The following is an 18,668-nucleotide window of genomic DNA, read 5'->3' as shown; positions in this document are numbered from 1 at the left end:
CCACAGAGTTTGCTAGCAAAGCCGAGAGGAGAGCAAGTAAGGACTGCCTGATTGGATTACTGTACCCAGATAAAATCCTTCGAAGACATCATTAGAATCTCTGTCATGTCATCATGGCACCCATTTACCTGTTAATTCACAATGCTGTCAGTGAAACGTTAAGCTATGGGAACTGCAACGGAATCATAGCTTCAGAAATCATCTCTCTGCAGATTTGTACGGAATACTAACTCTTTCTCTTGTTGCTTTAGATTTTCTTAATTTGATAACTTTTTTTGTTTTAAGTTTTAACTTATAGTTGTATTAGGCATCACATCAGGTTCTTTAAGAACAGGAAAAAATATATATTTATACGCCAAAGACAAACTCCATCAGTGCATGGTCCATCTCACCTCTGAGGAATAATCTTCAGCGGTAGTGGACACTTCGCTCTCCGGCTGCAACAGAAAGGACCCCAATTAATATTAAAATAATATCAATAGAAAAATGAAGTGATTTCACCAATACACCACATAGAAAACTTACACAATGTATAAGCCCTGTAGAAGATTTTACTGCATTACATTAATCACAAATAAACACTTATATCCAACTTTTGTTGGTCTTTTATTGTGAAAATAAGGGTTTCCAACATTCCCAGATGTCTTCCCAATCTACAGAATAATGTTCAGTCATCATAATTTGAAACAATGCCGTCGTATGTCCTACTTCAGAATCCACTCTGAATTCAAATATGGGTTTAACCCACATCTTCCACACAGCTCCTTTCGCACTCCGACAGAGTAATGACTGATATTATTGAAGTCTATTTTCAAGTTAATTCTTAAGTCATTAAAAAATGCAACTGTGTGGGAGCCAGCACAAAAGAGAAATAATGGGTTTTTACTTTAGTCGATTGCAGGACTTGAACGTCACTTAAAATTGCCTGATGCATTTAAAAATAATTTCATAAATTATGTGTGTCTCAGTTTGTGAACATTAATTAGGCTGTGGTGCTTCTGCCTTCTCAACCAACCAAAGTTAATGAGCCATCTCTAAGTTGCGGCTATTTTAGCCTTAAATAACTTGTTGACAGGTCAACCTATTAACATTTAATTAAGCAACTAATAGGATTCAGATTTGATAAGTGGATTAGATACTGGATCTAAATTTAAAAAAATGCTCTTGAACCCCGTCCCTAGACATGACCATGATATGTGGGCTTTTCTTTTACAACCTCGTTGATAAGAGAGTTTGATGGAAAGTTCATGTCCAAGCTCTGGTGTCGAAGAGGCATCGCTTGTATTTTATAATTATTGTCTTTTTCGGACGCCTGTGAAATGACATCATGTAAAATTTTGATGCTGGTTTGTTTCCACAGCAACCATGTAAAGCATCACCACAAAAAATCTCCAAGCGCCAAGACTATTATGTCCGCGAGAATAAAGAAAAATCACAAGAGCGAGGGCAAACAGAGCATTAAACTCAAAGTGGCTAAACCAGTTACCTGCATGAATAATTCACACACACTACCTGGTATGGTCTTGGTGTCTTAAAATTCATTTTTACAGCAACTTCCTTACAGCTAAGCTGCAGCTCGGCTACAGCATGGGTCGCTTCCAAGATAAAAAAATAAATAAATAAACATCATCCTTCCGATCAACACTTAAGGTCTGCTGAAAAGTGGTGCAAGGCCATAGGAATTGGTCACACAGACTGACGCATCACAACCCGTTTTAAGGCAATTGTCTGTTTCCATGGCAACCGGTAGTTTTGTCGGCATGTACTTCATCAGATGTACAGTGGGTTCAGGGAGAGAGGCTGCCCAGTGCCGATAAAAAGAGACACACACACAGGGCTCAAATGATGGAGAGAGAAAAAAACATGCAAAGACCCATAGGTCTCTCTCTCTCTCTCTCTCTCTCTCTCAATAAACATTGTGTTTTCAAAATCTCTCTCTCTCTCTCTCTCTCTCTCTCTCTCTCTCTCTCTCTCTCTCTCTCTCTCTCTCTCTCTCTCTCTCTCTCTCTCTCTCTCTCTCTCTCTCTCTCTCTCTCTCTCTCTCTCTCTCTCTCTCTCTCTCTCTCTCTCTAAAAATCCATTAAAGGCGTTTCAAAAAGTCCAAGCTTGAGCCTTGAGGTACAAAACAAGACGACTATTCAACAGTGGTTCAATATGATGATCAATTGAAATGTATAACGACGTTATTGAGGTTAGCAACATACTTTCGTAGGTCTGAAAGACAGAAGTTTCGGCCTCTGATTGGCTCGAGGACGGCAGGCAGAAAGATCATTGGCCAGAGAGGCCGACGTTAGATATGAATGAAAGAGAATTTGACAGAATGACAACAAGGAAGTGACTGAGCAGATGAAGCAGAAAAACATCCCCAACAGAAAGAAAAGTGAGACATAAATTAAATTTCTTTTTGCTTTTGCCACAGCATACTCAATAATGCAACATAAATAAAACTGCGATGCTCCATCAACACATCGACTCTTTAAGTTTAACAAAAACTTACATTTCTGTGGCACGTTCATTTCCAGGCAAAAACAGAAACAACACTCAGGAGAAGAAAATTACCTTTTGCAAACAGATCTATGACTATGAATACATCTTCTATGAACTATAGGCTGAGTACAGGCTAATGATAAATAACTAAAGCCATATAAAATGAACCCGCAGCACAAAAAGTTAAAAAGACTTTCTCGGTGCAGGAGAAGCAGATGACATGAATAAAATCAAGTGCCGCATTAACTGTAAGATTTTTAATTAATATAATGTATTATATTAACTATTTAGTGGAATGTTGTGGGAATTATGAATCAATTAAAGAAATGCTGTGGCTTTCCAACACATGATGAGGGATTCACTGATTGAGACATTAAAAAGTCACTTCAGTATTTTTTGGTAAATTTCCAGCAGCAATAAACTATTTAAAATAATCCTTCCTTAAAATTAAGTGACATACTTTAGATTGTCTGGATTTAACTTGGGTTGATGTATGAGCATTTGAAATTGATTCCTTTCATCACATTAAAAACAGTCCAGAAATTATGCGTCAGTTTACCGCAGACCATCTTGACTCTGAAATACAATTTTCTCTCCGTCATGAGTTTTCGTGCAACGAATGCCTTTATCTGTGTATTTCAGCACAAAGCTACGGTTCAAACGGTTCATGATATTCATTTAAAGGAAATGAACAGACTTGAATGTCCCAATATTTTCCAAAAACCTTTCTTTCTGGTAGTAATAAAGTAGAAGAGAGAAGTGTGTCTACCTCTATAGTGTAGGTCTGGTCGTGCTTGACAGTCTCTCCGCCACGCAGCGTCCTTGCGAAGGTAAACTCTGTGGTGGGAGGGTCTTTGTTTCCTTCTTGTGATCCATCTCGACAGACCTCCTCTGCCTCCACAGACTTATCTGGCTCGACCTCCACCCTTCTCTGCGAATCCCCCTCCGAGTCCTCCGCAGTCTTCTTTTTCTTCTTCTTTTTCTGTTTCTTCTGGGAGTCTGCGTGGGCTTTTCTCTGGCGGTATTCAGCCAACTGGAGAGGAAATAAAGGAGAAAAGAATGTAATACCGTTATATTCTTCATAGGTCATCCTTTTTCTTTAGATGTCAAAGCACACAAAACACTTCAGCAACCATCATTTTAAGCATTATTCTAAGCATACATTCCCAGTCTTTGCCTCCGCTCTGATCTTTGTTTATCTGACCCTAATGCTCAGACTCCAGGGAAATAATCACCTGCTTTAACCTAATTCAAGACCCATTAGTCTGACGACAAATATACGTCTAATAAAATTATACATTATATATAAACCTACACTGAGATTGCACAGTTTGTTGAAACTCAAGCGAAACATCTTGTGCCCCAAAAAGTCGTCTTCCCAGCTCCGAGTGAATCCTCCCTCCCTGTGTCCATATGACACAACACATGCCTCTTGCTGTGCCAGGTGCTAATCCCGACTAAAGGGATTACATTTTCAAACTATGTCAACTATCTGTCCAAACAGCCAATTAGTACATGTTTTGTTATCTTTACTCTTGTTCAAAATTCCATTCTGTGTTTTATTCAGTATATTTAAAAAATATATGTTAAGCATTAATAATTGTGAATATTCACAAATTTTATGATTCGAAAAACCTTTTTGGAGAAGAAGTATCAGTCTACACTTTTGTACAAAGAGAGTGCTTGTGCTTAATATAAATCTTCCATTTCCTCCACGGCAATGTCAATCGCAGTCGATAAATCTTCCTCTAAACACAGAAACCCACATTGTAGTTACCCGCTGGATCTAAAAAATCTATTTCATTTCATTTTCTCCTTCATTTAAGTAAGTATTTATTTGTTATTTATTATTTATTCCTCACATATGTTGAAGTGTGTCCTTACCTGTAGAGAATATCATGTTATAAAGTGGTTTGAAGGAGACCATATACAGTATTTTTCATGTGAGGCTGAAATGTCTTTACACAACTTATTGTTGCTAAGGAAAACGTATAAACATGGCATACCCCACCACAACTCGCTTAAAATTATGAGGTGTGAAGTCACGTGTAATATGAGCACGTGCGCTGACCTAATTAAATTTACAACTTCCTCTCCTAACAGTCGGTACCTCGGACATCCATTATGTATGAGGTGACAGAAAGTGGGCGTCAGTCAGCTGCGTGGGGGCACACAGCAGGGCTACAGGTGTCGAGGCACAGGTGCTGCATGGATTGCCATTGATATAGATAGGTGGTTGCCAGGGATACCCTGGCAACGCTTGCTTACCTGTGCAGGAAATGGCTCTGTGCCCCATCACAACCGTAAACGAATTAACCAATTAGTTGCCTGTTTTATTTGACCAACAGTCCTAAATATATTCAGTTTGTGTCAAAAAGAAAATAATCAAATCCTGACATTTTGAGAAGCTGGAACCAGAATATGTTGCTTGAAAAAACGACCAAAAACGATTTAATGATTGGCAAATAAGTCAATAAATTTTGTGATGATAGACTAATCAATGACTTGCTGCAGCTCTAGTTTGCTCTCACCAACACGCAGCACAGATTTTATGCACTTACTGTATCAGGTAAACCCTGCTCCTGTAGGAGCAAGGCTGATTCAAGCAGTTGGCAATTCCTGACAGGTCTGGTTTGGTGATGCTGTAGAAAAGGTTAGAGTCTGACACGGCACCACTGAGAGTGGGCGTCGCGATCTCGTCCCCCGCCTACAACAAACGGCTAAAAAGCTCAAAGGGCTCTTGATCTGTGCCTCTGCACCTCCACACGTGCTCCACCTCTCGTCCAAATATACCCGCCTATCTGTGTTTTCAGAAGAGCTTCATCCACCAAATACCAGGGCACACAGAGTGAGATACGAATGACTGTGAGGCCCAAAGAACAAGCTGTCCTTTATTTCCACCTGAATCAGAATAACACACAAGCAGTAGTGTGCGATATGCAGAGGACATGCCAGCAGAAATCGCTCCATACACCGTTGCCTTTTTTTGTTGTGCTGCTTAACGTAGCGGGCTGCCTTATTTGGCGGAGCAGACCTGAGCATTGGCCGAGCATATGGAGTGATGGAGCCTGTGTAGCTGTATCACCATATGGGGAACAGAGCCTACGTAGGTGTATCACCATCTGCTGTCTGAAAACATTTACACAAGCATACTTTTCACACAGGCTTTTTTTTGTATCTGTGTCTAGCACACAAATGCACAAATTGTTATTACAATCTGGTGTTAATGGGGGAACCAAGAATCAATGTTGTGACAGTCGGAATGAACACTGATGTCTGAACAAAATTAGTTTTTCAGAATAATATATTGTAGTTTGAGGACATATGTAACTACTCCTCTATTCTAAGTTTTTATCACTAAAGTATTTATTACTATTAAATTATTAGTCGTGTACTTATTGGCTGTGACATTTTAGTAAAATGCATCACTAAAACAGGGGAGTTCTGTAAGTTTGACTTTTTGTCAATATTACACTGATTCTGAGCATTACTCAGAAGTCCACTGCTGCCAAAGGGGAAGCTCACCATTTTGTGTCATATGCCAATGACTGTGTTAGTCACACACACACACACAGACACACACACACACACACACACACACACACACACCAGTTAACATGTAACAACAGTCCTGAAAACAATGCAACAGCAACTGAAGCTACATCGGCCCCATCTGGTTCATCACCAGTACAGCAGGTGGAGCTACATCTGTGAGGCAACAAACACAGGCAGAGCCATGACCACGCCACATTCATGTCTTAAAGACAAGGGATGAAGCCCACACAGAATTCTCTCTACACAGCAAGTAGAGCCTTAATTGTGCTTCATCATTTAACAGCATTATTTCTCAGCACGTGCATATTGCCAGTAGAAGGGGGCATTCAAATTGGTGATAAGAAAAAACTAATTCAAGGCTCTGTGTACATCACAAGCACAAGCACAGCAGAGAAGTTGCTTCTTGAAATCTAAAATCACCACAAGTGTCCCTGTAAAACCTCTTAAGATTTTTGTATTTAAATTTAAGTGTTTTGTTCAACGACTGCAAGTCCGAGAAACATTAGACATAAGCAGACCGACCAATCACCCTGAAATATATTCTAATTATTCACGATCCTGCAGGCTCTTTGCCTCTCCATGAAATCCAAGCCACAATCAATGTCAAGTATCCTCAGAACCTCTGCAGAGTTACTGAAGTGCTTGTGCACCATCATCCTCCTCCTTATGAGAGCAGCCACAGTCTCCAGCCCCAGAGACAACAGGGAGCAGTGAGCGACACAGCAATGTCCTTAGTGCATTTACATCTGGCACACGTTCCCTGGTTGGAGAACATAAAATCAGAAACCCTCTGTGTCTGTCTTTTCATGTAGAAAGATACAGCATCAGCATGGACCGGGATAGTTTTTCTGTTAAAATCATAAAATTCCAGGTTTAGTAACTTCAACTATATGCTGGATTTTGGCCAGCTGAACATATTAGGTTTAAATGCAGTCTTTCATATTCCCATTTAATGAGCTGGGCTTTCTTAAGTCCTCATATGCAAACATGTAGAACATTGGTGGTGGGGGTTTTTGTTCAAATTACAGAATACATTTCTATCCATAACAAACTGCATGACTTAACACTTTCAAGCTTGTTATTTGGCACAAACCAGACTGTTGCACGACTGAACAAACCCAAATGAAAGACTGAAAAAGAAAAAAATTCTGCTGAAAAAAAAGTATTCTGCTGTGGATGCATCCCAAGAGTGACAACAAACTATTGTTGCTGAAGCTGTGATGAATACGCTTCGGCCAAAGAAATACTAATTCCGATCTGAAAACATTTTTTATCTAATACTGACATTAAAACTGATTTCCGTGTCCATCAGCAGCTTCAGATTACACGTATACAGCTCTCCGCAAGATGCTGACTGTAAACAATATTGTGTGAAGTGAAAACAAGTCTTTGTAAACATCAGACGAAAAGTGCTCAGTCACCATTAAAGGTTCCAAGAGTTGCACAGAAGGTTCGGTCGGGTTCATTATCCAGGTTGGAGCTAATTAAAACTGGGCACCTGTTTGACCATCACATTCAATCAGTCAAATGAAAATCCCTTCTTGAGCAGGACGACGCACCCAAAAACAAGAGTTTTTAACAGTATTCAGTGTTTTGTTGTTGCATTGCCGATGATAAAAACTGTCGCCTGAAAGCAAAACTCTCACAAAACTGTCATTCAAGACAATTAATAAGCCACGGTGGTAATATATCCATTCATCACACGGAGCGTTGTTCATGCTTAGTCACCCGGAGGATTACCTATTCAGGCCTTTGCTAAGCAGATCAACTTGTACCTCCGCTGACCTCGGAGCCGACAGTGACGCTGACCTTTAGAAATTAACATTTTAAAATTAGCCATGTTACACATGGTTCAGCAGACGCTCTCTATCATTTGGGCTGAATATATCATTACTATTAGAAGATGTTGTTCAGCATCACAATTAGCTGTTAAAAGCACACAAATTGATCAAATTTTTAAATTGTGCGCATCAGAAAGCACATACATCCATTATCATAATGGCAGAAGCTGTTGAACTACTGACTTTTTTTTTTTTTTTTTTTTTTTTTTTTTTTTTTAAATCGGCGCCCAGTAGACACATCAGAGAAACAGGAAAACAAATAAGCGTGACGTCTGCATCCCTTGGGACAAATGAACAAACACTGCAGTGTCCTCCCCCCTTTAGCCAAACAGCGTAATTCTGAAAATGCTGGAACAACAAATGGCCTGGCACACCTTATTCCCTGAAGTTACATTAAACATCAGCGCTGCTCAAAATACTGAGTGGCAGACGAATGGCCCGACAGAGCAGGACTGAGCAACAGACATTAATAAGATGTAACTGCACTGGTCCTAAAGGACAATTAGCACCATTTCTTCTTCTTGTGTGGCACTAAAATGTGACACGTCTGGGTTTAGACAGTGTGGGACAGATGTTGACGTCCCCCCCCCCACACACACATCCCTGTTGAGTGTAAAAGGTGGCGTACAATGTGTGAGGCTGTGAGTTTCTCTTGACCTGACACACTGTCTTACACTGTCTTGAGCTCATTATAGCAATGATGGGTGCTTTTCAAAAAACAGAGTCTCAAAGGATGGAACTCAAGGACAAATCTAAGTCTTGCACAAGTAACAGTTTTACCTTCACTCAGACATCGACAAGGACGCATAAAAAAAAAAATCCATTCCCTGTCTTTGCTTCTGCTTTGCAAACTTGAAAACAAAAGGAAATGCTCTGAAGAAAAGTCAAATTTCTGCTGAAAATCAAATCAAAATCTATTTCTCTGGAATTGAACAGCTTTTCTCACGGTTTGGAAGTCTAAAGTGGAAATAGGCCACGTCTTTATCCAAACTTGCTTGCTAATTGACTCAGACATACATCAAGCTTATTCAAGCTAAGCTTGGAGGATCCAGTCAGAGGTTGGGAGCCTATTATGAACCTCCTGGATAAAACCTGTGGACATCTCTCAATTTGTTGGTCAGTGAAAATCACTTGAGAGAGTTCTCCCCCAGCATGTGAGCACGCAATGGCGACATGGTCCTGTGGAGACAACAGGCGGGAGATCCTCCTTGCAGAACAGAGGGGCCTTTTACAAAGTGAAATGCCTGAGCCATAACCAGGGAGCTGGTCTTTCAGAAGGTCTCTTCCCACAGTGTGCAAACTTAACAGCCAGAGCACCCGGGAACCACGAGCGACCAAATGACAAACACAACATACTAGATGTTCCTCTGCAGTGTCAGGATGGAAAGTAATTTGACTGCGGCAGCTTTTCAAGTCGACGTTCTCAATACAAACTCTGGGTATGACCTCTGGGCAGAGATCCAATGCTGGACAAAACCTTTACTATGGGGAGTAATGAATATTTAATAACAGTGGTGACAGCTATTTGTGACTTTTGCAGGATTAAATCAGACACGCCCACCAGAGGCATTATTATAATAATAATAATAATAATAATAATAACACAAACAATCTATTATGCGACCAAAGGGGGGGGGGGGGGGGGGGGGTCTGCACATTCACTGCTACACTCACTGCACTGACCAGCTTCAGCTCATATGTTGCAGGGATTTCCTTGCAGGCGTGTTATTGACAGACCCGATGGCAAAGTTATACGAGAACTAAAATATCAGAGGTGCCGCAAGGTCATGCAACCCCATGTCACCAGTCGAAGCACAGAGAGGAGCCTGGTTCAGGCAGAGCAGTGGGTCGTTCATTTCAGTGCACCACATGGTATTCACCAAGGTTCACAAGGGAAAACTAGGTTAAACATTATCCTTGCTTTTGAATGAGTTGCTGAATGGCTGCATGGCGTAGTGGAGACGTGGGGGGGGGGAGGGGGGGGGGGGTGATGATGACCTCCTTCTTGATGCTGCTCATTGATAAAGTCAATAGTTGCATGTGGGGCAATGTATGCTCCACCCAGAGGGGACACGTCCCGTCAGTCCTGTTCCGCCAGCCTGTCAGTCTCAGTTCATCCGGCATGTGGAGGCACGACTTGTGGGTCACACTTCCTACAGCCACCTTCACAGTACAGTGAAAAAGGGGGCAACACTGTGGCAGCGCTTCAGACATGCAGCCTGACAAAGGAGGCTGTGGCTAACTGTAGCTAACTGTAGCTAACTGTAGCAAGCCGACCACCACCCGACCACCCCCCCTACGGCGGCCGGCTGGCTGTCAGAGCAGGGCGCATGTTCCCTGGGACTGACAGCTGAGACGGGGTAGTAGGCGGTAGGGAGGGGGGAGGGGGGAGGGGGGCAGAAAAACAGCTGACAGACCCAGCTTTGAGGAAAAACGACTTGCCCCGAGACTTGATAACAGCAGTGTCACAGAGTTAAGCTAACGCCACAAACCCGCAGAGTCCTACCTTAGCTTTGCCGGCCTCCAGCTTCTTCTGCCGCTCCTCGTCCTCCATGCCCGCGGTCCCTGTGGCGAAAACAAGAGTGAAGCCGCTTCATACGAAACACCAGCGTGTCAAATGTCTTCTCCTCCTCCTCCGCACGCCGCCGGAGACACTTCCAACCGTCCTTTCCCCTAAGTGCTGTCTCCCTGCTGGCAGTCCGCCGCCATGTTTTCCACGTAAACATGAGACACAACTATGATGACGTCGCCGTAGGTGCCTTCGTGACCACGCCCATTGGGATTCCACTGGGTGGTGCCTTTACGTGCCGTCAGAAATGTCGGAAATTCTCACGATCAGAACCGGTCAAGTTTTATTCTAATTGTCCCCTTTGCATACTTGCCACACTGTCCACACAGGACCAATAACAATGTCCAGGGAGATACAGATGAATTTACAGTTAAAAAAAAACGAGCGCAACAAAGTTGAGCAAAGATTAATAAACACAAATATATGAGTACTATGTACAAGTCAGTAGGTGAAAAAAGTTTCTTAAAGAAGTAAAAGTACACATTTTCTAGAATATCCATCCATTTGCAATGAATTAAGCTCTGAATAATGTGTAATCATCATTGTACTGTTATGGCTGCTTGAGGTTGAGCTAAACTACTTTATCTACAGATAGTTAGGACTAGGTTTATCAGCCTGTGGGCCCGGCCTCTTCCAAAGGTTCACAAGACAGATCTGGCGGGTCATGAGATTATTAATGGGAGGGGGCAGAAAAAATAAACATTGTTCAGTCTTTTCTCTAATCTTTGTTTTTTGGGCGAATTAGCGGAGAGTGCTTAATACTTACAAAGTTGCGTGCAAATCTCATGAGTAATAAACAGAAATTTTGTTCATAATTATCAATAACACAATCATCACATATGATGATAGTTATTTTTACATTGTATTATAAGATAAGTCTGAATTCACCTTAAAAACAACTGCACAGTTTCCATGGTAACGGGAGGAAAGGTTTCCAGAGTTGTCCCAGTTGAGACTAGACACAAAACATTTCCATTTCAAAGCTGTGTTTTCTCCCGACGAAGGCGTCGGGCATCACGTCATGTTTTCCAGCAACAACAGTTGTCTGGGCTACTCTGTGTCTAATCTATGTTTCGAACTACAGTGGAATTTTTTTTAACATTAAGAGGTAACATTTGAGCCTTGTTGAGCTGAAGGGGACAGCAGGTAACATGAGCGACTGGCATCAGTTTCTAGAGCAGATGGGGGGCAATAAAGGAAAAGGATGGCCGGTATATAGTTTACTCACAGACTCCATGTTTAATTAATTATATTGACATATAATTAAAACAGGATATGATGATCGTTTCCACTTGCTGTATTTGGACATAGTTCACAGAACACAACACTTAAACTGGACTGATACAGACAGATATTTAGTTCATTTATTCATTCTTTTATATGAATCACTGAAATAATGGGAGTTGTGGACAGCGACATAGAGTAATAACAACCAGGTTGGTGGCAGGATTGTAAAAGAGGCCAGTGTCATGTTTTAATTGTTTCTGTCTCGTTCAATTAATTTGGGTTTCTTTGTTTTAATGAATTGTTTGTTTTTTGTACAACATACCTTCAAATTCCTTCTGTATCCGACAGACTTTTTGATTCTAAAGACAGCTTAGAAGATTTTCTTGTTTTTCTAATGTTTTCATATTTTCAATAAATTTGAATATAGGGCAATATAGTTATTTCATCCCTTTAAAAAATGTTTTGCCTGAACACAAACTAATGCAAAGTATGTGAATTTGAAGAATGTTAACCTCAACATTTACAGGGAAAAAAATCTAAAACTTTGGCTCAATTTTAGCCAGAACCCTAGTCAGAATTTGAAAAAATTGCTGAATGGAAACATACCAGTAGCAGCAGCAGCAGCAGCAGCAGCAGCAGGGGAGGATGCTCTGCGTCTTCTGCTGACAGGAGCCGAGCAGCTTATCGTCTGGCAGATCTTGAATTCCACCCATCTTCGTTTGGACATTCTTACCTATTTGATCCCGCCTGTGAGCCTCTCGCTGTTCGCCTTACAGCGTCTGAATGGTTATTTGAAAGTTTCGTCGGTTCCTGAATTATTGATTGGCCGAAGGAGTACAATGTCAGCAGTTACCCAAGCATCTTTACCAACTAGACCACAAACAAATGGATCAGGACAGGATCCAATGTAGTATTAAAAACACAACAGCAGTAGTGTTCATGCCTGTAGTATGTGCATATAAAGTCACTAAACATTTAAAAAGAGGGGGAGCAGGAAAACAAGTGCATTGAAATAAAAATGGATTCAGTGAACTAAACACTTTATTAGTCATAATTATAAAGATACCAGTGTTTTTAATAAGACCATACATTAAGGGGGGGGGGGTACGTTAGAAATAACCTTAGACATTATCAATTTGAATCAATACCCCTCTATAAGGTTTGAACATAAAAATGAAGATAAAACCAGATTATTATTATTATTTTTTAAATTGGAATAATACATCAAGATTGAGTTGTATGTTCCCATCAGGAAGATTTGGACAAAGCTTGTGAGATGAGTAGTGTGATGAAAGTGTGATTTTCTTTAGGACATAAATATATTATTTGAAAGAATTTAAAAGTGCATATTGTATAACGTTGCGTCATTGGCCTTCTTCTGAGTTGCCATGGAAGCAGTAATAAGCCACACAAAAATGATAAGATGTAAATTCTATGAAATCATCTGTAGCTAGAATTAGAATTAGAAAATACTCTACTGATTCGCAGGGGAAATTGTGTTGGGTTGTAGTTGCTCCAACCATGAATACAAATAGATATTAAAAAAATAAACGTAAATATAAAACACAAATAGGAAGAATGTAAAAAAGTGAGTAATTTCTCAGCATCATCATCTTCGTCAACCGCTTCTCCGGGATCGGGTTGCGGGGACAGCAGCTTCAGCAGGTGACCCCAAACAATTGCTCAGCACCATTCTCGAAATTGAAACATGGGGTAAGTTTCCCTCGTTTTGTCCAGTGGAACAGTGAAGTCTGTTTTCAATCATTAGAAAGATCACTGGCGTCGGTAGAACCAAAGGTAGTTGCGATAAACGCCCAGCAGGTGTCGCCCCGTGAGGACCTCATCAATAGGTCATCAAATTCTCAAAAAAATTGAAATGTGGCTATATTGACAGCTGGACAGAAAAAGGCTGTAGCTGCTATCCATGCATACTTACCTGATGCGATTTTGAATTTCAGTGAAGAAATTATATCTTGGTATGTATAAAATTAAATATGTTATTATCATCGTTATTCGGGATCGGGTCGCGGGGGCAGCAGCTTCTGCAGGTGACCCCAAACAATTGCTCAGCACCATTTTCGAAAAATAAACGGGTTAAGTTTCCCCAGGATGTTTACCTTGGTCCAGATTGTACTCAAGTTAGTGCAGAATAAAGATCCCATCGCAATTTAGCTCCAAACAACATTAATGAGGTAATAAAAAACTAATTCTTTATAGGGATAAAAATACAGCTGCATTTTTGCATCACCACACCTTGGTTCTTTGCAAGTGTGGAATATAGTTATGACTAGTAGCTATTATATGAGTCAGATTCACATTTGGCTGTTAATGTGTAAATAATCCAGTCAAACAGTGCTACAAGTAACCAAGAACTACACCAATTAAAAGGCCATATTTACTGGCCTTACTTCCTCCATTTTCTGCATATCAGAACATTTCATCAGCAAAGAATAATTTTTTTTTGGTCAAATACATTTATGCTGACTCGCTGCAAAGAGCTTTTGTCGAACAAAGGCTAACAATTGTGAGAACTTTAAGGCCAGGTATGCCACATCAGAATGTTACAATGTAGTTAATATTTCAAAACCATCTACAGACACCCAATACAAACATCTAACCTCAGCATCACATACAAAGACCGTTTTAAGATGAAAATAACGTTTATATAGCCGTTGAAAGGCTTGCCACTATGTGCCTAACAATGACGAGAATGACTCGTAACAAACCACCAACGACAGTATTATAAAAAGTAGCATTTATTTTTTCAGTTCATCTTTATAGATCTTTCAGCAAATCCTTATGGTGCCTAGAAAGAATAGAAGAATACGATTAGACATTAAAATAGAGTTGGCACATATTGCAAAGTTTAGAGACTCACCTTTCCATCAAAGCACCGCTCTTCACAGGTCTTTTCCAATGGTTTACAAACTTCAGTAGAGCACATGAAATAGATCTGCGAGGGAAGGACATTAACCATGTAAGGAAAACTAGTTCATCCTTAAGAGTATACTTTCCTCAAATGTTCAAAAAAGTCATTTCATTTTAGCACAGACTATTCATATTTCTAGGCAAGAATAGATTCCACATTAAAATTCTTATTTTGCTTTGTAGTTTCAACTATTTGCAAGTTTGTTGGCTCTGTACTTCACTCACTTCTTCATCAAGGTACTTGTTTGTCGTTTGATCCATAAACTGGAAGGCGTTGACCACAAAGCGCCTCTGGTTGCGATTTGTGGGAAGGTCACTAACTTTAAGGATGGACACGTTGGTATCAAAAGGGTTGGCACAGCTACAGAGGCAAACAAGTTATGGGTAAGTAAATACAGGACAAGGGTATATCAACACACTTGCAGTGGGTTCAGACAGCCATGCTTACCCTTCATAGATAAGCACAAGTGCATTCTTTGCAGAACGTGGGTAAGCTAGACAGTAGTTGACAAGAATTACTGCATCTGGTTTAGGAGACTTGATTTTCAGTTCAAGGTACACTGGATTGCCAAGGAGCTGTCGTAAGGGCTGATAGTAAGAAGGCCAGTAACTTGAATACGTCTTATCTGTTGGGATTATATAGAGAAAGAGCAAAGGAGAGCCACTTCACTAGAATCTCACTCCAACCACACTGACAAAGATTATTGCATTTGAAAATTAACACAAAACCCAACCTTTAGCAATTCTCAACTGAACAGCATATAAACCAGTTGAGAGGACTGATGAGGGCATGCTGGAAGAAGGAGTCTTGACCATGTAGCCAACGCTGGCCAGTGACTGCTGAGCACTGCCGTCTTTGCTGTAGCGGCACTCGACCAAATATCTGTTAAAGACATTGTAATGTTCCAAGCTTAAAACCAGACAGTTAAAAGCTACAACGTGCAGAACTAGATTTATTAGGCCATATGATAAATAACGGAGTAGAATTGTACCAACAGAGTTATGTGTATTGTATAACCAACTAACCTGAGTGGGTCACTTCTTGTAATTATGCCATACTTGAGGTTTAGAGCTTTGACAATAGTCTGCACCTCAGCCAGGTAGATCTTTGTCTCACCAACTTCCTGCAGAGAGAAATAATTTTATCCTCAGGTGGGCATCAGATCTCCCAGGTCAAAAAGTATGTATGATGTACAGCCTGAGGCCCAGTCACAAGACTGCCAGCATCTTTAAAATGACAAGCTTTAAAATCTTAAAGCCCATGGGGGAAAAAACAAATTCTAAATGCAATCCAAGTCAACTTTTTGCCACAATAGCAGGTGAGTAGCACTGCATTTTAGTATACAAGATATGAAGCCGTACAATGCAACTACAGCCTGACATTAACTTACATAAGCACGAGTCCCACATTCAGTAACTTTGAACTTGAAGATGGCCACCTGGTCATTAACAATGACTGGTTTACAGTTTGTATTTCCAGGAATAACAAGCTTGGTGGGGTCCACAGGGATGGTTGCAGAGTTGTACCGAATGGCAAAAACAAAGTGTTGATCCCCAGTGCACTCTAAAATGAGATAGAACAGAATTGTCAGTTACCCAATTTCTGAAATACATACCTTTCTGTCATTAGAAAGTGCCAAACAGAATCCTTACCATCCAGTGGATAGTAGCAAACAGATGTAGAAGAATCCACACAGCACCCCATATTCTCACAATCTGAGGAAGACATTCCTGAGTCGCCACAAGTCACCTGCTCTCCCTCGGGGACAGCACAATCTGAAACAAATATTAAGTATCATAAGCAACATAAAATTTCATTTTAAGTGTGAAATTAATAGAACATGACAAGAAGCTAGCTTCTGACAAAAAAAAATGGTCTCAGGTCTTTGGTCTCAGTAAAGAAACCCCTTTTGTATTGCATGCCATGGATACAGCATTTATATCTTACATAAGTGCAAAGTTTCATAGCTGTAGAAAGTCTATGCCAGCCAACATTCCTTATATCCTGCTCAATTGATGTTTGGTTTGTAGACAGTGTTCACTTACTTTGTGCCCTTGATGGTGATGCAGTGCACTTTGCCTTCAACTGGGGTTGGTCACTGGAGCGCGGGAGCAGGCCAGGGTTAAACTTCGGGCTGGTCTCACAAGAAGCAGTAGTAACTTGTGTTTGACCCAAGTCATTGACATACAATAACTGCAGGCTGTAGCCGTCTGTCTGAAATGACTTCAAATCGGATTTTGCGCTTCAGTACAGCAAAAAGATTTTTTTTTTTTTTAAACGCAGCCAAGGCAATTACGTTTCAGTAACTTACATGTTTCACATGGCACCCACCGAAGGGTACAGTCAAAGTGTTCCTAAAAGTGTCCACATCAAAACCACAAGACTCTGGAGCGTCCATGACAGACAACAGGTCTCTCGAGCCTGATAAGGGAAAATTAAAAATCGTAAATAGAGATCACTGAAGAAAATTAAGACTCAAATCATAAAAGTCAGATTACGTACCCAAAACTTTAACTTCACTTATTTGACCTGTTGGCATTGTTATTTGGAAGCCATTTTCAAAACAAACAACATCCAGGCCAGAAGAGCTCGAGGAGGTACTACTGGTCCAGCTCCTTGGCGGGGCGTCTATGAATTCCACCTGGAATCCACCTTCTTCACTGCTGGCCCAGTTTCTTGGATCCAGAGCTTCACCTTCCACATGGAATCCATGGTCAGCAAAAGTGTCAGTGTCACTGGTGGTGGCAGCTTCAACGTTGGGAAATGCATCTTCAGGAATTGGTTCTACCTCATCCTTGCCATTGTCGTCATCTGGAGGGAAGGTGGATATAAAAAATGTAAAATAAAGTTATTGCGGTTCAAAAGATTAAAAAATCCTTTCACTGATTTATAACTTATAGAACAATCTATTTCTGTATTCATTTGAAGAGTATCATTATACAGCTACTAAAGTGGACTGATCCAATTCTGAACCCACCAACCAAACATAACTACTATTTATACCTTAAACTACATCTCACTCTTAAGGTCATTATGAAACTGAAATTTTACAATAAAGAAAAAACAAAAAACTCTAGTCAACTGTTTTTAAATCATTTAATGAGACTCAATTCATTTGAATGTTTTTAAACTCTTGTCGAGTTAAATTACTTGAATTTTTATGTATTTATTTATTTTTACTGCTGTTCAAATCCATGCACTTATTTTAGCCATTTGCTCAAATAAAAAAAAACTAAAACCTGACCTCGCAGTGGACTGACACGACTTATAGAACACAAGGAAAGGTTACGTTAATATTTGATTTAAAAAAAAAAAAAAAAAAGGCTTGTTCCAGAAAGGACTGGTTAATGTCAGACTCCAATATAATAACAGTTACAATAAGGGTAAATTTAAAGTATGAGGAGCACAAAGAAGTCAAATCAACGCAAGCAATCCCTGGCTTTAGTTTCTAACGTATAATAATAAATCCTGAGTAACTTAAGTCCATCAGGGTTTTTTCCCCTTGCTGCTGTTGCAGAGCCAGAGGTGCATGCGGGTCAGGTGGTGAGAGGGAGGCCCCCTCACCGGCAGCGGTTTACCCGGCCGTGTGACGCTCTGAGCATCGCCCCAGTGTCCCGCGTCGTACAGACTGAGCACGTGAGCGTCGTCGATGCGCTCCCAGCCCTGCGCCGACACCAGAAGCAGAGGCCCAGTCCGGACCGTCAGGACCACCAGCAGCAGCTCGACCCTGAGACCAGCCATGGATCCAAGTGAAAGGTTTTTCTCGCAGCTGCAGAACACCGTGTGAAGACGCCGCGTCCCGCCGCGGTACAAGTACAGGTAGAGGTTTGGACTTAATCAGTTGCACCTGGTGGCCTCTGCTATTTGCCACTTGCCGGGCCAATCAACGTCGCCAATCAACGTCGCCAATCAACGTCGCAGGTGTGTAAGTGAAAACCGCACACGTGCTGTGAAGAAAAGGAGCAAAAAGAAAGAAAAAAAGGGGGGGGGGGTTATAGTAGCTGATATTTCATAAACCTTAGAAAACACATTGTCTGACATATAAGTGACCAAATTCTAT

The 18,668-nt window shown here is 40.8% G+C and overlaps 2 protein-coding genes across 7 annotated transcripts in view; both read right to left on the bottom strand.

Moving 5' to 3' along the window:
* The window catches only part of akap9 (A kinase (PRKA) anchor protein 9), a 53,573-nt gene extending 42,972 nt beyond the window's left edge, over window positions 1-10,601 (bottom strand). For 4 of the 6 annotated variants that reach the window (XM_035620022.2, XM_047330010.1, XM_035620026.2 and 1 more), the window contains exons 1-4: window positions 10,390-10,601; window positions 3,257-3,520; window positions 393-437; window positions 66-128 (exon numbers count right to left, since the gene is read on the bottom strand). In XM_035620022.2, coding sequence (XP_035475915.2) covers window positions 66-128; window positions 393-437; window positions 3,257-3,520; window positions 10,390-10,437 — 420 coding nt within the window. In that variant the 5' untranslated portion in view covers window positions 10,438-10,601. The remainder of the gene's footprint in view (window positions 1-65; window positions 129-392; window positions 438-3,256; window positions 3,521-10,389) is intronic. The other 2 variants (XM_035620024.2, XM_047330011.1) reach the window with 2 other exon arrangements.
* Window positions 10,602-14,419: 3,818 nt separating this feature from the next.
* On the bottom strand, window positions 14,420-18,500 carry LOC118292331 (zona pellucida sperm-binding protein 4-like). Its single transcript, XM_035621210.2, has 12 exons — window positions 18,187-18,500; window positions 17,111-17,419; window positions 16,920-17,029; window positions 16,654-16,831; window positions 16,261-16,383; window positions 15,999-16,171; window positions 15,634-15,731; window positions 15,342-15,490; window positions 15,056-15,233; window positions 14,833-14,968; window positions 14,558-14,632; window positions 14,420-14,485 (listed from the first exon to the last, which is right to left on the bottom strand). The coding sequence occupies exons 1-12, from the start codon at window positions 18,347-18,349 to the stop codon at window positions 14,477-14,479; spliced, it is 1,701 nt and encodes a 566-aa protein (XP_035477103.2). The 5' UTR covers window positions 18,350-18,500; the 3' UTR covers window positions 14,420-14,476.
* Window positions 18,501-18,668: the final 168 nt, after the last annotated feature.

This window comes from Scophthalmus maximus, chromosome 22 (assembly GCF_022379125.1).
Source record: "Scophthalmus maximus strain ysfricsl-2021 chromosome 22, ASM2237912v1, whole genome shotgun sequence".
NCBI lineage: Eukaryota > Metazoa > Chordata > Actinopteri > Pleuronectiformes > Scophthalmidae > Scophthalmus > Scophthalmus maximus.
Note: the sequence above shows the minus strand (reverse complement) of the source record. Positions and strands in the feature narration are given on the sequence as shown.

Excerpts from the sequence above, each read along its gene's own strand:
- LOC118292331 (XM_035621210.2), bottom strand. The coding sequence starts at position 18,349 with ATGGCTGGTCTCAGGGTCGAGCTGCTGCTGGTGGTCCTGACGGTCCGG. Across the intron at positions 17,030-17,110 it reads AAGTGAAGTTAAAGTTTTGG|GCTCGAGAGACCTGTTGTCT; the intron begins GTACGTAATCTG and ends TTCCCTTATCAG. Across the intron at positions 16,172-16,260 it reads TTGCTACTATCCACTGGATG|AGTGCACTGGGGATCAACAC; the intron begins GTAAGGATTCTG and ends ATCTCATTTTAG.